Genomic DNA, 23,184 nt, shown 5'->3' with positions numbered 1-23,184 from the left:
GCCGTGGGATCTTTAATATCTATCTGATACACATGGGCAGTCGGACAGGAAGAGGCTTCAGTTCAACATCTCTTTTGAACAACGGCATCTCTGACAATGCAGCACTCCCTTAGTACTGCACTGCAGTGTCAACCCAGATTATCGGCTGAAAATTCAGTAGCCTTAGCGCCTCATTTGAGGCGCTAGAGGGCCTTGCGCCGGAGTTATGGCCAGTAGTGAAATTCCCTGGGGCCCTAAATCGGCGTTGCTCCGGTAGCGCTGCGCCGGCACCGATGACGTCATCGGTGTGCGCAGCGTCCCGGTTGCCGTGGTAACCCGCCCGAACTCCGAAATTGAGTTGCGGCCGCCTCGCCCGTGGCAGCCGCAACCAGCGTTTTGTCAGAGGTGCCTTACTGCAGTTAGCGCCGGCGCATTAAAGGCCCCGCGGCGGCCGGCCGCTTTCCCGCCGGCCGCCTGCCCGCAGCTCCCTCCCTGGACTTCTCTCTCCCCCCCCCCCCCCCCAGAACAGATGCAAGCCCGGCACTTGTCCGAGGTGCCGGGCTCATTTTTAAGCAGATTTGCGCGGGCCGCGGCCGGGTGCAGGCAGCTCCTCCTTAACGGAAGGAGGAGGCCTGCACTTCCCCAGCCTGCCGCACCGCATCGGGTGCCGCAGCGCCGGAATTGTGGCGCGAAACGGCAGTTAGCGCCCTTTTCCAGGCGCTAAGACCCTTCAGTAGCGCCGGCAGCCGTTTGGGCGCGGCGCCACTGAATTTTTGGCGCGCGCAGGGGACTTAGCGCCGGCACTAATTTCCGGCGCTAAAGCCCTGGCTAAGCCAAAACCCAATTTCTAGGCCAATGTGCTTAAGACCTGGAGTGATATTTGGTCCCTTCACCTTCTGACTCAGAGGTGATATTGTTACCAACCTAAGCTGACAATTTATAATCTTACATTGCGCATTCCTTTTCTAAAAAGACTGAATCGGAGTATATATTTAAATAACTTTTATCTTTAAAGCTCAGCTTGAGTTTTTTTCAGTTTTTTGATGAAGTAACAGAGAGGGTTGATGAGGGCAATGCGGTTGATGTGATGTACATGCACTTCCAAAAGGCGTTTGATAAAGTGCCACATAATAGGCTTGCCAACAAAGTTGAAGCCCATGGAATAAAAGGGACAGTGGCAGCATGGATACAAAATAGGCTAAGTGATAGGAAACAGAGAGTAGTGGTGAACGGTTGTTTTTCAGACTGGAGGAAGGTATACAGTGGTGTTCCCCAGGGGTCGGTACTAGGACCACTGCTTTTCTTGATATATTTAATGTCTTAGAATTGGGTGTACAGGGCACAATTTCAAAATTTGCAGTTGACACAAAACTTGGAAGTATAGTGAACAGTGAGGAGGAGAGTGATAGACTTCAAGACACAAGGCTGGTGGAATGGGCGGACACGTGGCAGATGAAATTTAACGCAGAAAAGTGCGAAGTGATACATTTTGGTAGGAAGAATGAGAAGAGGCAATATAAACTAAAGGGTACAATCCTAAAGGGGGTGCATGAACAGAGACACCTGGGGCACAAATCCTAGAATTATAGATTATAGTCTGCGACCCTTCCGCCAATGGGAACAGTTTCTCTCAATCTACTGTCTAGACCCCTCATGATTTTGAGCACCTCTATCAAATCTCCTCTCAACCTTCTCTGCCCCAAGGAGAACAACCCCAGCTTCTATAGTCTCTCCACGTAGCTGAAGTCCCTCATCCCTGTAATCATTCTCGTAAATCTTTTCTGCACCCTCTTTAAGGCCTTCATATCCTTCCTAAAATGCAATGCCCAGAATTGGACACAATACTCCAGCTGAGGCTGAACCAGTGTTTTATAAAGGTTCATCATAACTTCCTTGCTTTTGTACTCTATGGCTCTATTCATGAAGCCCAGGATCCCATAAGCTTTTTTAACCGCTTCCTCAACCTGCCCTGCCACCTTCAATGTTTTGTGCACATATACCCCCAGGTGTCTCTGTTCATGCACCCCCCTTTAGGATTGTACCCTTCAGTTTATATTGCCTCTCCTCATTCTTCCTACCAAAATGTATCACGTCGCACTTTTCCGCACTAAATTTCATCTGCCACATCTCTGCCCATTTCACCAGCCTATCTATGCCCTCTTGAAGTCTGTCACTATCCTCCTCACTGTTCACTATACTTCCAAGTTTTGGAAAAAGATGATCTCCTAAGTGTCCTCCTTCAAATTTGACAAAGATCTGTGAATCCACCCTCAAGTTATTGAGCTCTGATCTTTTGTTTGATGTTGAGACTAAAAATGAATTGACAGTAACATTAAAAAAAAAATCTAACTTAACTTTTAAAACAACAGGAGCTTATGCAAGAGACAGCTCTCAGTCTTCAAAATTAAAAAAACAAATGAATTAATGCTGCATTTTCTATCGTGGTTTTCCTCGGGCAGGGAATAAAGCAGCAATTAGGTATGCTATTAAACTTTAATCAATCAAGTTTATCCAGACTTCAGACCTAACTCTCGGTGGCATTTTTGACAACTGCTCAAAATGCTAGAGCCAATCTCTGTTAAAAGTACAGCAATTTAAACAGAACAGCACTAACCTTGCACTAATGCTGCAATAAGCAGAAACCATGTTTTCCCACATGCAAGAATGCCCAATTAAGGATACGTTTTCTCCGCACACTCCACCCCAAATGCAGTTTGCCGCCACTGGTGACTCCTTTCCCCATCACACCAAGGGATGACACCCACCACCTCCCAGCCAAAAATAAAGGAAAAGACAAAGACAAAGAGAAACAACAAGAATTAAGGGGAAGGTTAACATGCAGGCACAGCATATAATTAGGAAGGCAAATGGAATGTTGGCCTTTACTACAAGGGGGATGGAGCATGAAAGTAGGGAAATCTTGCTACAACTGTACAGGGCGTTGGTGAGACCACACCTGGAGTACTGCGTAGTTTTAGTCTCCTTATTTAAGGAGGGATATACTTGCATTGGAGGCAGTTCAGAGGAGGTTCACTAGGTTGATTCCGGAGATAAAAGGGCTGTCTTAAGGTTGAGCAGGTTGGGCCTATACTCATTGGCGTTTAGAAGAATGAGAGGTGATCTTATTGAAACATATAAGATTCTGAGGGGGCTTGACAGGGAAGACGCTGAGAGGATGTTTCCCCTCGTGGGGGAATCTAGAACTAGGGGGCATAGTTTCAGGATAAGGGGTCGCCCATTTAAGGCGGAGATGAGGAGGAATTTCTTCTCTCAGAGGGTCGTGAATCTTTAGAATTCTCTACCCCAGAGATCTGTGGAGGCGGAGTCAGGAATATATTCAAGGTGGAGATAGACAGATATTTGAGCTACAGGGGAGTCCAGGGTTACGGGGAGTGGGCAGGAAAGTGGAGTTGAGGCCAAGATCAAATCAACCATGATCTTATTGAATGGCGGAGCAGGCTTGAGGGGCCGAATGGCCGACTCCTGTTCCTATTTCTTATTTTCTTATGTAAACAGCAGAGGTGAGAGACAGAAGAAGAGGAGACGCACAGAGAAACTGCAACACAAAGACAGCAGAGTGATACTGTGCAATGCCACCGGGATCAACTTGTTTACATTATAAATGCTTACATTTGTAGAAGAAGGGGAATGTTACCAACGATTCATGTTTAATAATTTGCCAAAAAAGTTGGACTGTGCTGAAACCTTCAAAACAAAGCAGGAGAAACAGACTGAACATTTCAGGTTGATGACCTTTCGTCAGAACGGAAACATTAACTCTGTTTCTCTCTCCACAGATGCTGCCTGACCTTCTGAGTATTTCCAGCATTTTTTGTTCTTATTTCAGATTTCCAGCATCCACAATATTTTGCTTTTGCATCTAAATGATAAGACTGTTTGTGATTTCTCATTTTGACGTGTGCTCTGGTTGCTTTTACTGAATGATGTACCGGTGATGCATCTTTCTGTGCTTCTGATCAGCCTTTTCTTTTAACATAGAGCTAAGTGCTTTCATCTGTGTAAATGGAAACATTCTGAATTTGTGCCTACACAATGCCATCACATGTACAAACTGCAAATGTTCACACTGCCCATTTCCCTCGATCCAATTTCCCCTTGTGCAGTGGCAATGTACACAGAGCATTTAATGGCATACGATAGATCTCTTTATTTAATGCACAAATGATAGTCATCTCATAATTGTAGGCAAACTACATATGCAGATTAAACCTGGGTTTATAGTGTTACGTCCGTGTATAATCAGACACAGACTGCGGAGAACGGTACAACAGTGTTTACTCAACATGGCTCAGACTGCAACTGATCTGTACAGATTACTACTCAGCGTTATATACAGGTGTGGTCACTGCCGGTACTACAGTATACAGGAGCTGTAGAAAGTAGTTCCCCCCTTAAAAGGTACATACATTACAATTCCTCCCCTTTTAGATTAACAGTGCCATAACACTCATTTAACAATTAAATATCAAACTAATTACAATTAACACTTTTAACATGCAACATTAGCTGAAAATAGTCTATTTATAAATTCAGTCTTTGGGGAGGCTTCCTGATCCTTTCTGGATAGCGCCTTTCCTGAGTGTCTTGCTCTTGGTGCGGAGGCGATTCTGGCCCCCTGTCGTCGGTTGGTTCATCAGCTTCCGATGCTATTGTTTCTGGGGTAGATGCTACCTGTACGTCGGGTTCATCACCAGGTACGTATGGGCGAGGCATGGGGTTGACTTGTTCCTGTGACTCTAGGATCTGGTCAGCATGGCGTCTCACGATGCTCTCCCCAACGTCCACTGTGTACATTAGTGGGCCCTGCCGTGCGCATATCGTTCCTGGCTGCCATTTTTCTGTTCGGTAGTCGCGGGCCAAGACTGGTTGCCCTACATTGAAGCTCCTTGTTGGCTTCTCATGGATGTGCTGGAATTGCTTACTCTCAACATCTCTTCGTACGTTTGGTCTGAGCAAATCCAGGCGAGATCTTAACCTTCGGTTAAAGAACATCATGGCTGGGGCCTGGTTGGTGACTGCATGTGTCGCATTCCGGTAGGCGAACAGGAAATTGTCCACCTTGTGCTGCAGCGGAATGTTGTCATTGTACATAGCCTTTATTGCCTTCTTAAAGGTTTGTACGAACCTCTCAGCCAATCCATTTGTGGCTGGATGATACGGGGCGGATGTGTAATGCCTTACCCCATTCTTTTTCAAGAACCTCCGGAACTCTTCGGACACAAACTGTGGTCCGTTGTCGGAGCAAATCTGTTCTGGCAAGCCATTCCTGGCAAAAATGGTCCATAGGACTGCAATAGTTTTCTCCGTGGTGGTGGAGGACATTTTGATGACCTCAGGCCATTTCGAGTGCGCATCCATGGCTATTAAAAACATTGAGTCCATGAATGGACCAGCAAAATCAATATGCACCCGTTGCCATGGAGATGAGGGCCACTCCCATGGGTGTAGAGGGGCCTGTGGTGGTGCATTTTGGACTTTCTGGCATCCTGAGCAGCTCTTGATCAGGTCCTCGATTTGTTTATCGATTCCCGGCCACCACACATAAGCCCTGGCTAGGCTTTTCATTTTTACCCCTCCCAGATGACCCTCATGAAGCTCATTGAGCACTCTATCCCTTAACTTGGGTGGAATTACCACTCGGGATCCACACATCAAGGTCCCCCGGCACACTGATAGCTGTTCTCTCCTTGTCGAGAATGCTGGCAACAGTGAGTCGCCATGTGCTGGCCATCCCTTCACCGTCAAATCATATACCCGAGACAGTTTCGGGTCATTTCGGGTTTCCTTTTCGATACAAGCGTTAGTTACCTGTAGGTATTCAACTATAGTCGAATGGAATATTTCGACAGGATCCACTGCTGGTGCTTCCTCCGCAGTAGGCAGTGGCAGGCGTGATAGCCCATCAGCATTTCCATGCTGTTTCGTGCCCTTATATTCAATCTCATAGTGGTGCGCCCCTAGAAAAAGTGACCATCTTTGTAGTCGTTGCGCAGTCATCACCGGAACGCCCTTCTTCGGATTAAAAATGGAGACAAGAGGCTGGTGATCAGTCAGCAAAGTGAATTTCTGCCCGTGCAGATAGTGATTGAACTTTTTCACTCCCCACACTAGGCTGAGGGCCTCCCTGTCAATCTGGGCATAGTTACGCTTGGCTGAGGTTAGTGATCGTGATGCAAAGGCTATTGGCCTCTCTGAGCCGTCCGAGAATTTGTGCGACAGCACCGCTCCAATGCCGTAGGGTGACGCATCACATGCCAACCGAATTGGTAATGCTGGGTTGTAATGGGCCAATACCTCTTTCGATGTGATTAGTGTTTTGCTCTTCTGGAAAGCTCGTCTACATTCGTCACTCCACTTCCATGGCACCCCAGTTTGCAGTAGGGTGTTCAGTGGGTGTAGTATTGTAGACAAATTTGGCAAGAACTTATGGTAGTAGTTTACCAGCCCGAGGAACGACCTCAGTTGTGACACATTTTCCGGTGCTGGAGCCTTGACTACTGCCTCAATCTTCTCTGGGGACTTACGTAACCCCTCTTTATCGATAACGTGGCCACAATACGAGATCTGTTTTCTAAAAAACTCGCATTTGGGGCGGTTAGCTCGGAGCCCATATTCCTGCAATCTAGTGAGCACCTGCTCCAGGTTGGCAAGGTGATCACTGTCATTTTCGCCCGTGACCAGGATGTCGTCCAAATAACACTGGGTCCCTGGGATCCCTTGCAGGACTTGTTCCATTGCCCTCTGCCAAATAGCCGGAGCTGATGCTGCCCCGAATACCAGCCGGTTGTATTGGTAGAGACCTTTATGGGTGTTGATTATGAGGTATTTTTTTGATGCTTCTTCTACCTCCATTTGCAGATACGCCTGGGCCAGATCAATCTTAGTGAAGCGTTTCCCTCCAGATAGCGAGGCGAAAATATCTTCAATCCGCGGAAGTGGATATTGTACGGTGTGAAGGACCAGGTTCACTGTTACCTTAAAGTCCCCACAGATGCGAACCTTCCTTGGTTCCCCAGGCGTGCTGCTCAACGAGTTTTTCATCACAGGGACGATGGGTGTAGCCCACTCGCTCCAGTCTACCTTGGACAGTACACCTGAGCGTTCCAGACTCTCCAGCTCTGCTTCGACGGCTGGGCGGATCGCATAAGGTACCTTAAAAATTTTGGGCTTGCGTTTTCTTCAATTTTAATCATCGCTGTCATGCCTTTTAGTGTTCCGAGTCCTTGCTGGAACATTTCTTTCGCGTCAGTTAGGATCTTTGACAGTCGCCCAGGTGTGACGTCGTCATCCTTTTTGTCAGCCACAGTCAGTGCCTGTAGGGAATGCCAATCCAGTTGTATTTTCCGGATCCATTCACGTCCCAGTAATGGTGGTCCTCCATCTTGCAATACATACAGGTCTAGTTTTGGTGTTTCCTTACCGTTATATATAACGGTCACCCTGATTTTTCCTTTGGGGTAGACTTTTTGCCCCGTGTACGTCTTCAAAATAATTTTTGTGTCTCTCAAGGGTATGTGTGAGAATAGCCGCTCATAGTCCCGTCGGTTTATGACTGTTAGGGCTGATCCTGTGTCCAATTCCATCTTTACCTGGACTCCTGGTCCATAGTGGTTAGCACTGTTGCCTCACAGCGCCAGGGACCCGGGTTCGAATCTGGCCTTGGGTGACTGTCTGTGTGGAGTTTGCACATTCTCCCCGTGTTTGCGTGGGTTTCCTCCGGGTGCTCCGGTTTCCTCCCACAGTCCAAAGATGTGCAGGTTAGGTTGATTGGCTATGATAAATTGACCCTTAGTGTTAGGGGGATTAAATACGTGGGGTTACAGGGATAGGGTGGGATATGTGTTGGTGTAGGGGTTACGGGGATCAGGTGGGATATGTGTTGGTGCAGGCTCGATGGGCCGAAATGGCCTCTATCTGCACTGTCGGGTTTCTGTGATTCTGTGATTCCTGCTATCTTGAGAGTGACCCAAATGGTTCAGTGATCCTCCGTTGTGATCACATTATGTAGTTTCAGACAACTCAGTTCCCTGCTTTCGGAGTCATTATCACTCTTTTGTTCGTCTGAACTATTCTCCGTTATCTTATGTACCTTCTTGTACTTTCCTTTGGTCGGTTTCTTATTGCTGGTTTTTTTTCCCGACCTGCAGACTCGTGCTATGTGTCCTACTTTTCCACACTGTCTGCACACTTTGTCTTTGAACCAGCAATCATTCTGGTCGTGTGTTGTTCTGCCGCAGCGATAGCACTTCTCTGTTCCATATGACATTTCGTTTGTGCCATATTCTTGCGGTCTCTGTTGTATCTCTGCAGCGCCCCGTGCTGCTGCTTCATATGATACCGCAATGCTGAAAGCCTTTTCCAGCGTAAGGTCCTTTTCAGATAAAAGCCGTTTCTGGGTTCCTTCACTTTGAAGCCCACGCACAAACTTGTCCCTTAAGGTATCTGCCAGTCCCGCTCCAAACTGGCAGTGTTTCGATAGTTTGCGCAGTTCTGTTAAATAATCAGCATTGCTTTCATCCTTATGCTGGTTCCGTTTGTGAAACTTGAATCTTTCTGCTATCAGCAGCGGTGTGGGGTTTAAATGTCCCTGTAGTATCGTTACTATGTCTTCAAAACTCTTTTCCATTGGCTTCATTGGGGTTACTAGATTTCGTAATAAACCATACGTCTTTGCACCCATTAAATTTAACAATACCGACGCTTTCTTGTCATCTGACACCCCATTTGCCTTGCAGTACACCTCTATTCGTTCGACATATGTAGTCCAATCTTTGACTTCATTGTCAAATGCGGTGATACTGCCACTCTTCGGCATTTTGGGTGTGGTTTAAAATGGCGTCTCCCAATGGCTTAAAATGGCGTCTCCCACGCTTTCCTTCCTCCCCCGCTGCTGCTGACGCCACTCCCGGCGGTTCTTGTGGCAATGGCGGCGCCCTGTAGGTTTCACGCGCTTCTCCTGCGCTGCTGCCAACGCCGCTCTCGGCGGTCCTCGTGGCAATGGCGGTGCCTCGCGGGTTTCTGCGCGTCTCTCTCTCCCGGTCTCCGACGCTGCTCGGCCCCTGAACACCGGCTGCGCCCTGTGCGCTCTGCCCTCTCTCTCTCTCTCCCCCGTCGACGCTGCTCGGCCCTTTGCTGTGCCGCTCGGTCGGGCTCTAGCCCGCCGCTGTCCGGGAAGGGTCTGCGCACTACCTGTTGCCAGCCCGTTTCGCTGGACCACCTCGACTGGAAAGCCAAGCCTGGAAAGCCAAGCCTGGCTCTCGACAGCCTCCCCCGCAATTCTCGAGTCTCTGCTGGATGACTGGGTGGTTGCCCGTGGTCGACGCCCGAGTCTCTGGCCTTGACCTCCAATCCACTGATCTTCAGGAACGAATTCCCAGGAGGTGATGCAGAGTTGCAGGTAGGTTCGAACCTGCCTCGTCGCCAATGTTACGTCCGTGTATAATCAGACACAGACTGCGGAGAATGGTACATATAGGTCTTATTGTATTGGTTTCAAATATATTTGAACACGGTCAGGAGACTTCTAAACCAGTTGGTAAGAGTGCAGCAACTTTTGAAAAACTGGTATGAACAAAAGTGCATGCCAAGCATCCTTCAATGAGTGTACGTGTTTGATAGTTGATAAATATTAATTTTCTGGTACCCCTGAACAATGGCAATGTAACATTGTACAAGTTATGTTCCTTTGCTCAGTGTTTAATTGCAAGTTAGTGCACATGTCCCAGGAAATGAAGAGCCCCAGAGGGTTTTTGAAACTGTGACTACACACCTTTCGATTGAACATACTAGACAATTATTGATTGACATAAATGCTCTGTGTTCCTCACTTTGACTCTGACGGGTGACACGCATTAATGATTCTCTTTTGAAAGCTAACACCTCAGCCCCTAGTCTCATCGATGCATTGATGAATCTTTCATTCCCCAAAAATCATTCGTGCATTGTATTCTGTGCTGTTAAACTCTGTGTAAGTATCTGAATCAAGCTGGTTTAACCTGGCATCAAATGCCAACAGGGATTTCTTGCCTCAGCGGTATTTAATTTTCATGTAGCACTGTACTTTGGAGAAAAGATATTTCAACTCATAAATATCATTTCCATTACAAGTTAATGGGACTGTAAGCAACTGTTCATTTTAATTTCTTGCTTTTAACACAAACTAACACTTTTCACAGTTCAACTAAAGTTAATCAGAATATGTAATTCAGGTGGGCCAATAACTCAACCAGAAGACGATTGGATTCCCATTCACGAGGGGCACAACTGACGTTGTAGGTCGAGTGATGGTTAGAATGCTGCCTGGTCGTGCTTCAGGACGGATTTTAATGGGAATCTTGATTTGCACCATGATGTGAGACAGTGGAAGCTGATTAAGGTGTACAAATCTTGAAGCAGAAAAACAACCTTAAACTAGAGGAAATCTCGAAATCCCCATGAATATTAAGCCCTTAACCCCGATTGCTGCTTGGGTGTTGTTTCCCTGCTGTGAATAATTGGGGTAGAAATTCAACAATGTAGCGCTAACAAATTTAGCAGCGGGAAGGCTGCGTCCAATCTGCGCGTGGTAATGACCACTGCTAAAATCGCCGGGAGCTTTTTTTAGGCGGCCGCCTAAACCGAGTGCTCACCTAATTTCAGTGGGGAAATGAGGGCAAGGCGCCCGTTTCTGGACCCCTGCACGGAATTTCTTTGCCTGAAGTGGAACAGGCGCCGTTTCGGCTCCTCTCAGCAATTCCTGGTCTACATGCAGCCGTCCTTCGGGGGACCGCTAGAGGCAGCCGTCCTTCGGGGGACCGCTAGAGGCTGCCGTCCTTAGGGGGACCGCTAGAGGCTGCCGTCCTTAGGGGGACCGCTAGAGGCTGCCGTCCTTAGGGGGACCGCTAGAGGCTGCCGTCCTTAGGGGGACCGCTAGAGGCGGCCGTCCTTAGGGGGACCGCTAGAGGCAGCCGTCCTTAGGGGGACCGCTAGAGGCTGCCGTCCTTAGGGGGACCGCTAGAGGCTGCCGTCCTTAGGGGGACCGCTAGAGGCAGCCGTCCTTAGGGGGACCGCTAGAGGCTGCCGTCCTTAGGGGGACCGCTAGAGGCTGCCGTCCTTAGGGGGACCGCTAGAGGCAGCCGTCCTTAGGGGGACCGCTAGAGGCAGCCGTCCTTAGGGGGACCGCTAGAGGCTGCCGTCCTTAGGGGGACCGCTAGAGGCTGCCGTCCTTAGGGGGACCGCTAGAGGCAGCCGTCCTTAGGGGGACCGCTAGAGGCTGCCGTCCTTCGGGGGACCGCTAGAGGCTGCCGTCCTTAGGGGGACCGCTAGAGGCTGCCGTCCTTAGGGGGACCGCTAGAGGCAGCCGTCCTTAGGGGGACCGCTAGAGGCAGCCGTCCTTAGGGGGACCGCTAGAGGCTGCCGTCCTTAGGGGGACCGCTAGAGGCTGCCGTCCTTAGGGGGACCGCTAGAGGCAGCCGTCCTTAGGGGGACCGCTAGAGGCTGCCGTCCTTAGGGGGACCGCTAGAGGCTGCCGTCCTTAGGGGGACCGCTAGAGGCAGCCGTCCTTAGGGGGACCGCTAGAGGCAGCCGTCCTTAGGGGGACCGCTAGAGGCTGCCGTCCTTAGGGGGACCGCTAGAGGCTGCCGTCCTTAGGGGGACCGCTAGAGGCAGCCGTCCTTAGGGGGACCGCTAGAGGCTGCCGCCCTTAGGGGGACCGCTAGAGGCAGCCGCCCTTAGGGGGACCGCTAGAGGCAGCCGTCCTTAGGGGGACCGCTAGAGGCTGCCGCCCTTAGGGGGACCGCTAGAGGCTGCCGTCCTTAGGGGGACCACTAGAGGCAGCCGCCCTTAGGGGGACCGCTAGAGGCTGCCGCCCTTAGGGGGACCGCTAGAGGCAGCCGTCCTTAGGGGGACCGCTAGAGGCTGCCGCCCTTAGGGGGACCGCTAGAGGCTGCCGCCCTTAAGGGGACCGCTAGAGGCTGCCGTCCTTAGGGGGACCGCTAGAGGCTGCCGCCCTTAGGGGGACCGCTAGAGGCTGTCGCCCTTAGGGGGGCCGCTAGAGGCAGCCGTCCTTAGGGGGACCGCTAGAGGCTGCCACCAAAAATGCAAGTGCTCTTTCATACTTACCTTGATGTGACCCTTCCAGGAGTTACCCCATACAGATTAGATTAGGCCACAGGGACGAGCTTCTCTAGAGGTGCGACTGGTGCCAGCAACGTGACCCGACTATTACAATCAAGCCCGAGGGCCAAGTTAGGACAACTGGTTCGGGCACGGACTGGAAGCGTACCATCAGTTATGCGCCCGAAAATGGGTGATTAAAACAAATTTAGCCCCCTTTATTCTAAAAATATACCCAGTTGCAGCTTCCCTCCATGGACACAGCCCTTTTGTTAACAGTAGAAGGGACATACATGGGTAATGCAAGCTGATCGGATCCATTTGGCACACTTCCTCTTGTTATACTGAGACTGAACTGGTTTGACAATGACAAAAATAATCCTCTCAGTCTCTGCTTGCTGTTTTCTTTTTCTGAAATTTAACAAAATGGGACTCTAAGCACTTACTTCCTGCTTATGTCGCATTACCATCAGGCGTTCCTTCTCCTTTCGCAGTGTTTTAAAACTGGTAACGTAAGGGACTCGTCCACCAGATAAAATCAATAATGCAATAATTCAGTGTCACTGAATTGGAGAGCACACATTCAGGTTAAATCAAAACCCATAACTACTGTAATACACTAATCGCAGATTAAGGTTGATTAAGAGAAGCACACGGGAACAGCATCAGTTTGGAATACTGAACTATTTATATTGTCTTATTGTGGTTATAAATGTGACACTTGCATTACTGGTGCAAAAAGTTTTCCAGTTAAGATAACAGGCTCTACTATTGACTGTACCTTTGTAAGAGCTCCAGGGTGGAAGGTCCATCGAATGTTATTGCTGTACTGTACTCTCACATCTCCTCGGTCTGTTATTCTATGCACAGTACCAGTCCGACCAACGTACTGTCCAAAAAAAATAAAAAACAAAGTGGGGGAAAATTAATACACTCAAAATAGCAATACAGTGAACTCTGCCATACTGAAATTCTATTCAGCAGAAAAACTGGCCTGTTCTCATTCTATGCCATGTAACTGAATGGAATTATTCTGCACGCATTGAAAAACTGACACGATTGTTGCACTGCGAGTTTATGGTTTATAAAGGGTTGTTAAATTCTCATGAATCTTATTCTTGCGATGTTTAATTGTAAGCAATTCACCTTGAGCCTGGGAACTTCTGAACTTTACCTCAATACTTCTTTGATTAGCTTCAGATTTTGCTTTCTTCTTCTCTTCCTCTTTTATATTTCTCTCTCAAGTGGATTTTTATCTCTGAATCTTTTCAAATTTTGCCAACACAACAACAGGTTTTATTTTGTCATTGCATCTTTCTGAGATTCACACCAATAGTCAGACTACACCATGGGGACTTTGTCTACTTTTGGTCACAAAGACACAAAGCACACAGTCAAGCTCGAGTTGGTACAGAGAAGAGTCGTAAGTCTATTATAAGAGGACTGAGTACGAGGGGAGATTGGTGAAACTTGGGCTATTCACTTTGAAAGGAGGTGACTGTGGGGACAACAGAGGAAATAAGATAGTAAATAGTATGGAAATATAAATCCAGAACATTATTTCAATAAAACTATGACAACAGGAAAAGCTCAAACTAGCAAAAGGCAACTGAAGACTGGCAAGAAAAACTTGCATTTATATAGCGCCTTTAACGAAGAAAAACATCCCAAGGCGCTTCGTAGAGGCACAATCAAACAAAAATGGATGCCGAAATAAAGGAGATATGGGGAGGGTTTACTAAATTCTTGGTTAGAGGTGGGTTTTAAGAAGGGCCTGAAAGGAAGAGAGAGAGGTGGAAAGGCACAGGAGTTTAGGGAGGGAATTCCAGAGTGTGGGTCTACACGGCTGAAGGGATAGGTGCCAATGGTGGGGTGAAGGGGGTGGCGGGGGGAATGCACTAAAGGCCAGTGTCAGAGAAACGGAGAGTTAGAGGGGTGGGGGGGTTGTAGAGTTAGAGAAGGTTACATGGGGAGGGGGGCTAGGCCATGAAGCGATTTAAACACAAAGATATGTCCTGTCCCACCAGCAGAACAGATCCACCAGAGGTGAAGGCACGGTGGTATAAAGTCGGGTGTGATTACCACCTACCACCCTCCCTCAGCTGATGAATCAGTATTCCTCCATGTTGAACACTATTTGGAGGAAGCACTGAGGGTAGCAAGATCAAACAATGCACTCTGAGTGGGGGACTTCAATGTCCATCAGCAAGAGTGGCTCGCTAACACCGCGACTGACTGGGCCAGGAAGGGCTGGGCTTGCAGCAGGTGATGAGAGAACCAAAACGAGAGAATAACCTACTTGACCTTGTCCATGACAGCATTGGTAGGAGTGACCACCGCCCAGTCCTAGTGGAGACCAGGTCCCAACTTCACACCAAGGACGCCCTCCATCATGTCATGTCGCACTACCACCATGCTAAGTGGGATAGATTAAGAACAGATCTAGCAGCTCTAAATTGGTCATCCATGAGGTGCTGTGGACCATCAGAATACCACCACTGTATACCACCACAATCTCCAACCTCGTTGCCCAGCATAGGTATTCTTCAGTGAGTGACTCACCACCTGACTCCCCAAAGCTTCTCCACCACCTACAAGGCATAAGTCAGGAGTGTGATGGAATACTCTCGCCTGGAACTCGCTACCTAGCAGCACTGTGAGAATACCTTCACCACATGGGCCGCAGCGGTTTCAGATGGCGGCCCACCAGCATCTTCTGAAGGGCAACTAGGAATGCCAGCCTTGCCAGCGACGCCCATATCCCGAGAATTAATTTTTTTAAAGATTGAAGGGGGCTGTATTAGTAATGAAGTAAAAGTAAAATATTAGAAAATGGGAGAAAGAGATGGTGAGGGAGAGAATCCAGTTTGAACAGGAGTTTAAGAAAGTTGTTATTTCATTTTTTTAAATTTGCTTCCATCTCTTAAATGTACAGTGCTTTAGAAAGTTAGTTTTTTTTAATATATGCAAAGCAAGTTACAGAAGAATGGGCAGGTTAGATTAAAAAGAAAAAACAGGGAAGGAAGCAAAAACAGGATGAGCAGAATTTAAGTGTTTCTTTTAAACGTTCGATTAAAGTGGTGTTTAGAATTTAACTTTTGTAGTTTATGGTTTCTATTACAGTAATAAAGCTATTCCGGACACCACTATAGCTTTATTTATGGAACACATATTAGAGTTTATTTTAGCATCAACAGACTGTGAGCAGGAAAAGCTGAAACATTGCCAGCCCAGGAAGAGTGGAATTTTTCAGAGCTGCTGGCAACACAGCACGGAGGGTTACCTCAGCCATTTTAGGATTCCACCCGCCGTGCCCTTCCTGCATCTGCCGCAGAATATCTACTTCAAGAAGGCACTTCACCTTGTCGCTATGCTGGAATGCGTGGCCATCAGCACTCTCCTGCCGGGGGAGTTCAGCATGTTCACCTGAAAGAAGAATGGAAATCGCAACCTGAAAAGCTCAAGAACATTTTGAGAAACGTGGCCACATTTCTGCATTAAAATAAAGAATAACCTTATAAGTGCTGGATTAAATCACAAAGATGATGAGATTTTTATTTAACAATTTGAAAGCCAGTCAAGAATTGGGAGATTTCAGAAATAGTCTGCGATTTCTCTAGATATATCTTTCTACTACTCGCTTGTTCAGTCCCATCTCCTTTGAAGACTAAAACTATATTAGCTGAAAAATGTCCTCAATTGTCGACGGAGCAGATTTCAGGTTAAACTAGAGATGCTATAACTAGATGAGCTCAGATCAACCACAGACAGTGGTGAAAGAGTTGCAGAAAGAGTCTAGTACATGGTCTAAAAAGAAATTGCATCTTGTAGCACCTTTCATGACCTCAGGATGTTCCAAAGCGTTTCACAGCCAATTAAGTACTTTTGAATGTAGGGAATGTCATGTAGGGAAATGCAGCAGCCAAAACATGCACAGCAAGCTCCCACAAACAGCAATGAGATAAATGACCAGATAATCTATTTTTGGTGGAGCTGGTTGAGGGATAAATGTTGGCCAGGACACTGTCTTCTTCATATAGTGCTATAGGAGTGATTATGACCACCCGAAAGGGTAGATGGGGCCTTGGTTTAACTCCCTCAGTGCTGCACTGATGTGTCAGCCTAGGTTAGTACTTGGATATACACTTGAAGTGCCGTAACCTACACTGCTACAGACCAAGAGCTGGAAAGTGGGATTAGGCTGGATAGCTCTTTTTCGGCTGGCACAGACACGATCAGTCGAATGGCCTCCTTCTGTGGCGTAAATTTCTATGATTCTATGATTATGTGCTCAAGTCTCTGGAGTGGGGCTTAAAACAACATCTTTCTGACTCAGAGGGCGAGGGTTCCGTCACTGAGCCAAGTCTATAAAGCAGAAATAGTATGGTGCGGAAAGAAAAATAAATTGAGGTGTGACTAAATAGCAATAACACACTTCCAGGAATATTGTTTTGCAAACAAAAAAAGGATAAAATACTGCAAGTGCAACTTTATTTCATTTTCAATCATCCAGTCTACTGTCACTCTGTGGCCATTATTGCTGCGTATTACTATAAAACTTACAGAATTTTTTGTAAGTGCTGTGTGAACAGAAAAGCTGTACTCTGAAATTTGTAAAGTGTTCCTAGTACTCAACTAGTCAAAGTAGATTACTATGTATGTGATAAAAAAATTAAAATTGCAATTTTTTGTTGTCTTACAACTCCATGTTGGTTCTGTTTATAGAACAAGTCCTGGGCTGTTTATGTCACTCTCCCACCACCGACTGCAGTTGTAGCCATAGTCAGCATGCAGAAAAACAACATACTCTGAATGTATTTGAAATTTAATTCTACAATAATGATCAAAAATGAAAGCCGCCTTGGTTTGCACTTGAAAGACTCTAACACGTGGCACAAAATAACTGAATATTCTCGCTGCAATTTTGGTTTCATCAGAATAGCAAAGTTCTGTGATCATTGTTGACCAAATGCCAGTACAAAGAGCGGCCAGCTTTCAATGAAACGCTGTGAAACAAATCTGTGAGCTCCAAATTGTTCACATGACCCAGCAGATGAGAACTTTGAGCCTATTTTCTTTTTTTAAACTATCTTTAAATCACCGATTGTCAATTTAAAAACACTATATAATGACAGCATCAGTCATTTTGGTAGTTTCTCACTTTAACTGATGTATACAACATGCAACTGTTTTATTTTAAATGGGCTGCATAATTAAACTTAGTTATTTGGTCTGCATACCCTGCAGAACAACCTGCAATGTTTTTAAACTGGGGGTGGGGGTGGGGGTGGGGGGGGGGGGAGGAGGAGGTTTGCTATAGTACCGTACAGCAATGCTCTGCAGCACAAGCCCCCACAAAAAAGGGCTAAAACTCCTAGAATTCACATTTGCTGCTCCTCGATCGATTGCCACAGAGAAACCGACATTTATGAAGCTGCTGGGCCTCGCTTTCACCAGCACGCACTGCCTGCCAGTGTGTCAGGGAAATCGCAGGCGGAGCTGCCAGGATTTAGGACAGCTGGTGGAATCCCAGCGTCCCACTTCTTCCAGTGACATTGCTACAGAAGGTGCGGGGTGGGGGTGGGGAGGTGGAGCAGGCACGAAGGAGTTTCAGATTGGGCACAGAACAATGTTCCCCGTGAGCTGCGCTTTGTTCTGCGCGGCCTGTTTCTTTTAATGCGCGCTTCCTTTGAATTTCCTTTGCTATCGTCTAGCTGTTTGTCGAGTGCAGATTTGGGACAGAAGTCAAATGGAAATGGAAATCAGGAGAGATGCACAGTGGGCGTCTGAATGGCTACCGCCCCGTTTTACACCATCACCCAAAGGCAACAATCCCCCAAAGCATTTTGAAATTGCTGATTTGTAGTTTTTATTTCTGCTTGCTACGGACAATGATCACCAGCACGACTTGAACAGTGCGGGCTTTAAGATCGATATCCTGGAGTTTTGACAGGTCAGAGAGAGAATTTCACAGAACTTTACCTTCATGGAAGTTTTACTTAAGAGAGAAATGCGCGAGCTGGACAGTGTGTGAGACATGGTAAACTGTACATGACATGTCAGCTCATTGGGCCAAATGCCTTTCTGTCATTCATCCCTATATCCTTCTCATGATTAACCAAATCTACTCTGTCTGCATGTATAGGAGTTCAGTGTCAGCTGTGGCTCAGTGGGCAGCACTCTCGCCTCTGGGTCAGAGGGTTGTGGGTTCAAGTCCCACTCCAGTGACTTGAGCACATAAAGCTAGGCTGACACTCCAGTGCAGTGCTGAGGGAGTGCTGCACTGTCGGAGGTGCCGTCTTTCGGATGAGACGTTAAACTGAGGCCCCATCTGCTCTCTCAGGTGGACGTAAAAGATCACATGGCACTATTTCGAAGAAGAGCAGGGGAGTTATCTCCGGTGTCCTGGACAATAGTTATCCCTCAATCAACATAACAAAAACAGTTTATCTGGTCATTATCACATTGCCGTTTGTGGGAGCTTGCTGTGCACAAATTGGTTGCTGTGTTATTATTACAACAGTGACTACACTCCAAAGAAGTACTTCATTGGCTGTAAAGCGCTTTGAGACGTCCGCTGGTCATGAAAGGCGCTGTATAAAAGTATGTCTTTCTTTCTTTCACACATACACTCAGTACTCACTTAGCCCAATCTCACGATGCACCCTATGACATTATGCACACTGGTGTTTATTCTGTATTGTTTTATAACCATATGTTCTCTAACTGTTACAACTATTTGCAAAATGTAAGTCTGTTTACTTTTGAAAAGGCGCCTTGAACTAGTAATAGTATATGATGTTTCACAGCACTTTTAGTCGGCATATTGATGGATAGAAAACAGGGAGTAGGAATAAAATGGATGCTTCTTGGATTGGCAAGATATGACTAGTAACATTACCAGGGATTTGTGCGGGATCTCTTGTTCTCCATAAACTTAAATGATTTAGAGATATGCACGGAAGTAATATGATCAACATTTGCAGATAATACCAAAGTAGGAGCATGGTAAATTGAGGAAAAATGTGAGAGAGTGCAGAAGAGGCCAGCTTAGGGGAGTGGGCAGATATGTAGCAAACGCAGTTGAACACAGACAAATGTAAAGAGGCAGAGTTTGGTGAAAAGAACAGAATGTAAATATAGCCTAAACAGTACATTTCTCAATGGAGTAGATGATCATAAGAACATAAGAATTAGGAGCAGGAGTCGGCCATTCGGCCCCTCGAGCCTGCTCCGCCATTCAATAAGATCATGGCTGATCTTCTACCTCATCTCCACTTTCTTGCACTATCCCCATATCCCTTGATTCCCTTAATATCAAAAATCTATCGATCTCTGTCTTGAATATACTGACTGAGCCTCCACAGTCCTCTGGGATAGAGAATTCCAAAGATTCACCACCCTCTGAGTGAAGAAATTTCTCCTCACCTCAGTCCTAAATGGCCGACCCCTTATTCTGAGACTGTGACCCCAGGTTCTAGACTCCCCAGCCAGGGGAAACATCCTCCCTGCATCTACCTAGTCAAGCCCTGTAATCATTTTGTATGTTTCAATGAGATCACCTCTCATTCTTTTAAACTCCAGAGAATATAGGCCCAGTCTACACAATCTCTCCTCATAGAACAATCTTCTTTCAGAAGGATCTAAATGCACAGATACAGGATTACAGATTGAAAATGCCATAATGAGGGAAAATGGGATTCTGTGTTGGTTATATGTTCAGCATTGCAGACAAAAGAGGTGATGTTGAACCTGCTCAGGGCACAGATTAAGCTACAATTGGAGTACTGCGTGTAGTTTCAGATACTCTTTATATGGAAAGGATGTTAAGAGCCACAAACAATTCACCAGGACGATACCAGAAAGCAAAGGACATGGTTTTGATGAAAAACTAGGACTGTATTCAATGCAGCAAAGAAGGATATGGGTGAATCCAATAGAAATATTTAAAACGGCGAATAGGAAAATATTATATCCACTGGTCTGTGTTTCAGTAACAAGGAGGTGTAAATTTAGGATTAGTATTAGAAGAGTGGGAATTACAATTTTATCCCCACTACAGGAAACTTTCGATTAACCGGCCCCTAAATAACTGGAACGTTCTATCCACCGGCAAAATTCAGGAGTCGGTTCAGGTAACTTTTTTTACTTTTATTACTCCATTTGTTGCTGTGCAAGGGTGTAGCTGAAGCTGTTGCTAAGCTACAGAGACGCTTGCAACTTGTGCCGATTGTTCTGAAGCTGTTGCAACAGGGTTTGTTGCTTTATACGGAGCTCTGAGCTCCGTATCTTTTACTATAGCGTTCGGTTATCCGGAATTGTTGATGAACCGGCACCACGTCGGTCCCGTCCGTGCCGGATACCAGAAAGTTTCCTGTACAAAGGGGTCTCAGAATATGGAATGCGTCATCACAATTGGCCATTGACATTGAATCAATCACAATATTTAAGAGGGAGCAAGGTAAACACAATGGAAAATATTAAAGGGCACAGGGAAAGAGCAAGGGGATGGGATTAGAGTAGATAGCTCTGATGTGAAGCTGGCACTGGTACAGACACAATGAGCCAAATGTCCTTCTCCTGCACTGAAATGTCAATGACTTGTTAACATAAGGGAGTGTTTGAAACAAATAAAATATATTACAACATTAAAGTGGTAATGTCTTTATGAAAATGTGTTTGGCTGTGCTTGCAAAATACTGACACAAATCATGATTGCGAAAATGTGATTGCGACTAAGATGATTCATAGTTGCCGTTCCTCACAACAAACAAGCCGGCATCACTTTCATCTTTCTAAAGCTACAGAACAAAGATCCAGTGTCAGCACGTTGCTTTGAACAGCACTCTTCAATTATTAATCAGGACAGTCTTCAGGACATTGTGTCTTGATTAAAGCTGATAAAGCTGCAATTTTTTAATAGAAATCTAGGCATCATACTGGCTTGGTTTTATACAACTTCTTCCCCTTCAAAAAGGAATAAATCTTCTTCACGTCTCTAAGCCAATAATAGTTCCCTGGACCCCAGATCAATCCACAACTAGGAAGATAGTAATTGACCTGCTTTCAGGACACTGCCAATGCAGCTCGATAACTAACCACCAGGGGGTGTATATGAGCAGTGCAAGCTGATTCATTCTCACATAATCCTCTAACTTCTCTGTGGAAAAGGGCCCAATGTTTCGGTGAGGCTGGCAACTTGCTGCATGGGTTTATCATGGGCAGGAACCTGAATACAAAGGGCTACACCTACTGGACTACCCAGTGCACTGGTGCTGTTAACTGAAATTGGGAGCACAAAAGACAGAGGACTGGCATTGTATTCAACGTACCGAATAGGTACACGTGACCGACACAATGACACCCGCTTAAAGAGATAAGCTTTCATTTCAAAAATGTATACATATTTTTTAATTATGCACATCGTAAAAAGTTAGTAATAGCGTTAAGTATAAACCAAATATGACTTGGGATCAGTGTTTTTATAGAATACAAAACAATTTTTGATGTGGGTCTCCACAAAGGGTCTGTAAGCACCCAGTGTTCAATGTATATTCTCTGTTTATATCTGGTGATATAACCTTATAGAATCAATTCAAACATACCTAGTTTGGGCAGATGGTCTTTGTAGTAGTAGCCTCCTGCAGCATCTGTGACATACTTTAAGTCCACCTTTCCTTTGTGACCCATTCGATAGACGTTGGTCGTCCCGTTTGACCATGTGACACTTGAAACACTTCGTCCTGATTCCGTATCCCAGCCACGAATATCGACTACCTTCCCAATCTTGCCTTCCCCGCCTATAAAGCAAAAAGGACTAATTATACATTTTTGTGAAAAGAAAGTTCCTTCACCTCTTTCACAATGAATGTCTCTTAGCTGTAAAGTGGGGTCAAAGGGAGCAGTTGATGCGAGTTTGAAGCTGCTCCGTAGCAAAATCTAAATTGTGAAATTAAGAGATAAAAAGACCAAAATCGGTGGCTTGGAATTCTGGTAGTGTGAACACCAGGTGCACTTTGAATTTGAATCAAACCCCAATGTCACTATTGATGAACATCTGCATGCAAGTTTGTAATCAATAAGGGTCCCCATGCGGATCACAGTCAAAGATTATCCAACTGGATGTCCAGAGTATACAAGTTACTTCCCTCCTCATTTTCATTCATGAAAAACAGGCCAGTATAGTTTCAGGTTGACTGCACAGATTAGTGGCTGCAAAATAGCCAGCTCAGTTTGAACAGAAATAACACAAACTGCATTTGTTACTCCAGTTTAATCCACAGATTGCAGCAGTCAACTGCACATTTCCGCCCAACAATGTCCAGAGTTTAGGTAACGAGCCAGTAAACAGTTCAACTTAACGTCCTGAATGGTTCCAAATCACTTCCGCATCAGTCAGTCAGTGCAAGAACTCGGAAAGGGTTTCGGTGGAATATAATACCTAAATATGTTACTCCACTGGGGGAACACTTCCTATCTTTTCTTATTACATCAAGAACAAAACATTTTTAGCCCTTCACTCTGGGGATCTGGTAGTTGCTTATCAGCATTGACAGAGGAGATTGAAAACCTCTAGGAATTGCAGGTGCTTATTGAAATCTCTCACACTTTATATGGATGGAGATCTAACTGCAGCACCTGAAACCACGTTAATGATAAATGAACTGCAAGATACTGATTGTCTCTCTGTGGGAAAACCCAAATAGCCGTTCAAAACCTTCCACTCTCAAAGACATAGTGGTCCTGAAATTACACCATGGGATATTAACATACAAGCAGCCAATGTCGTCGCCTGAAATTCCTCTCTGCAACTTTAGCAGCGGTGCTAAGTCATGGGTTAACGTTTCCAATAAGATATCGGAGAGGAGAATTTCAGATGGATATGTTAAGCGTTTCTACGTTAGTATTGCATGCCGTTTTATAACAGCAGCCATTTCCTCACAGATATTTCAATAACTGCTTAAAGAAATTCCTTTGAACGGTCAGGGCCATGTCTTGGCCGTTGCTCAAATGAAGTCAGGAAATGCTTATTTTGCAATACATCTATCGCACTGTTGGATGGAACCAATTTAATGTAGTGTTGATGTTTCT

General features: G+C 46.0%; 1 protein-coding gene across 5 annotated transcripts in view; it reads right to left on the bottom strand.

The window, feature by feature from the left end:
- The window catches only part of mib2 (MIB E3 ubiquitin protein ligase 2), a 281,262-nt gene that overhangs the window by 47,888 nt on the left and 210,190 nt on the right, over positions 1–23,184 (bottom strand). For all 5 annotated transcript variants that reach the window (XM_085967467.1, XM_085967469.1, XM_085967468.1 and 2 more), the window contains 3 exons: positions 21,699–21,893; positions 15,377–15,519; positions 12,875–12,982 (listed from right to left, as the gene is read on the bottom strand). In XM_085967467.1, the coding sequence (XP_085823593.1) occupies positions 12,875–12,982; positions 15,377–15,519; positions 21,699–21,893 (446 nt within the window). The remainder of the gene's footprint in view (positions 1–12,874; positions 12,983–15,376; positions 15,520–21,698; positions 21,894–23,184) is intronic.

This window comes from Somniosus microcephalus, chromosome 25, assembly GCF_052327205.1.
Source record: "Somniosus microcephalus isolate GS21.2 chromosome 25, FLI_Smic_1.0, whole genome shotgun sequence".
Classification (NCBI taxonomy): Eukaryota; Metazoa; Chordata; class Chondrichthyes; order Squaliformes; family Somniosidae; genus Somniosus; species Somniosus microcephalus.
The sequence above is the reverse complement of the archived record's forward strand: the minus strand, read 5'-3'. Positions and strand labels throughout refer to the sequence as shown.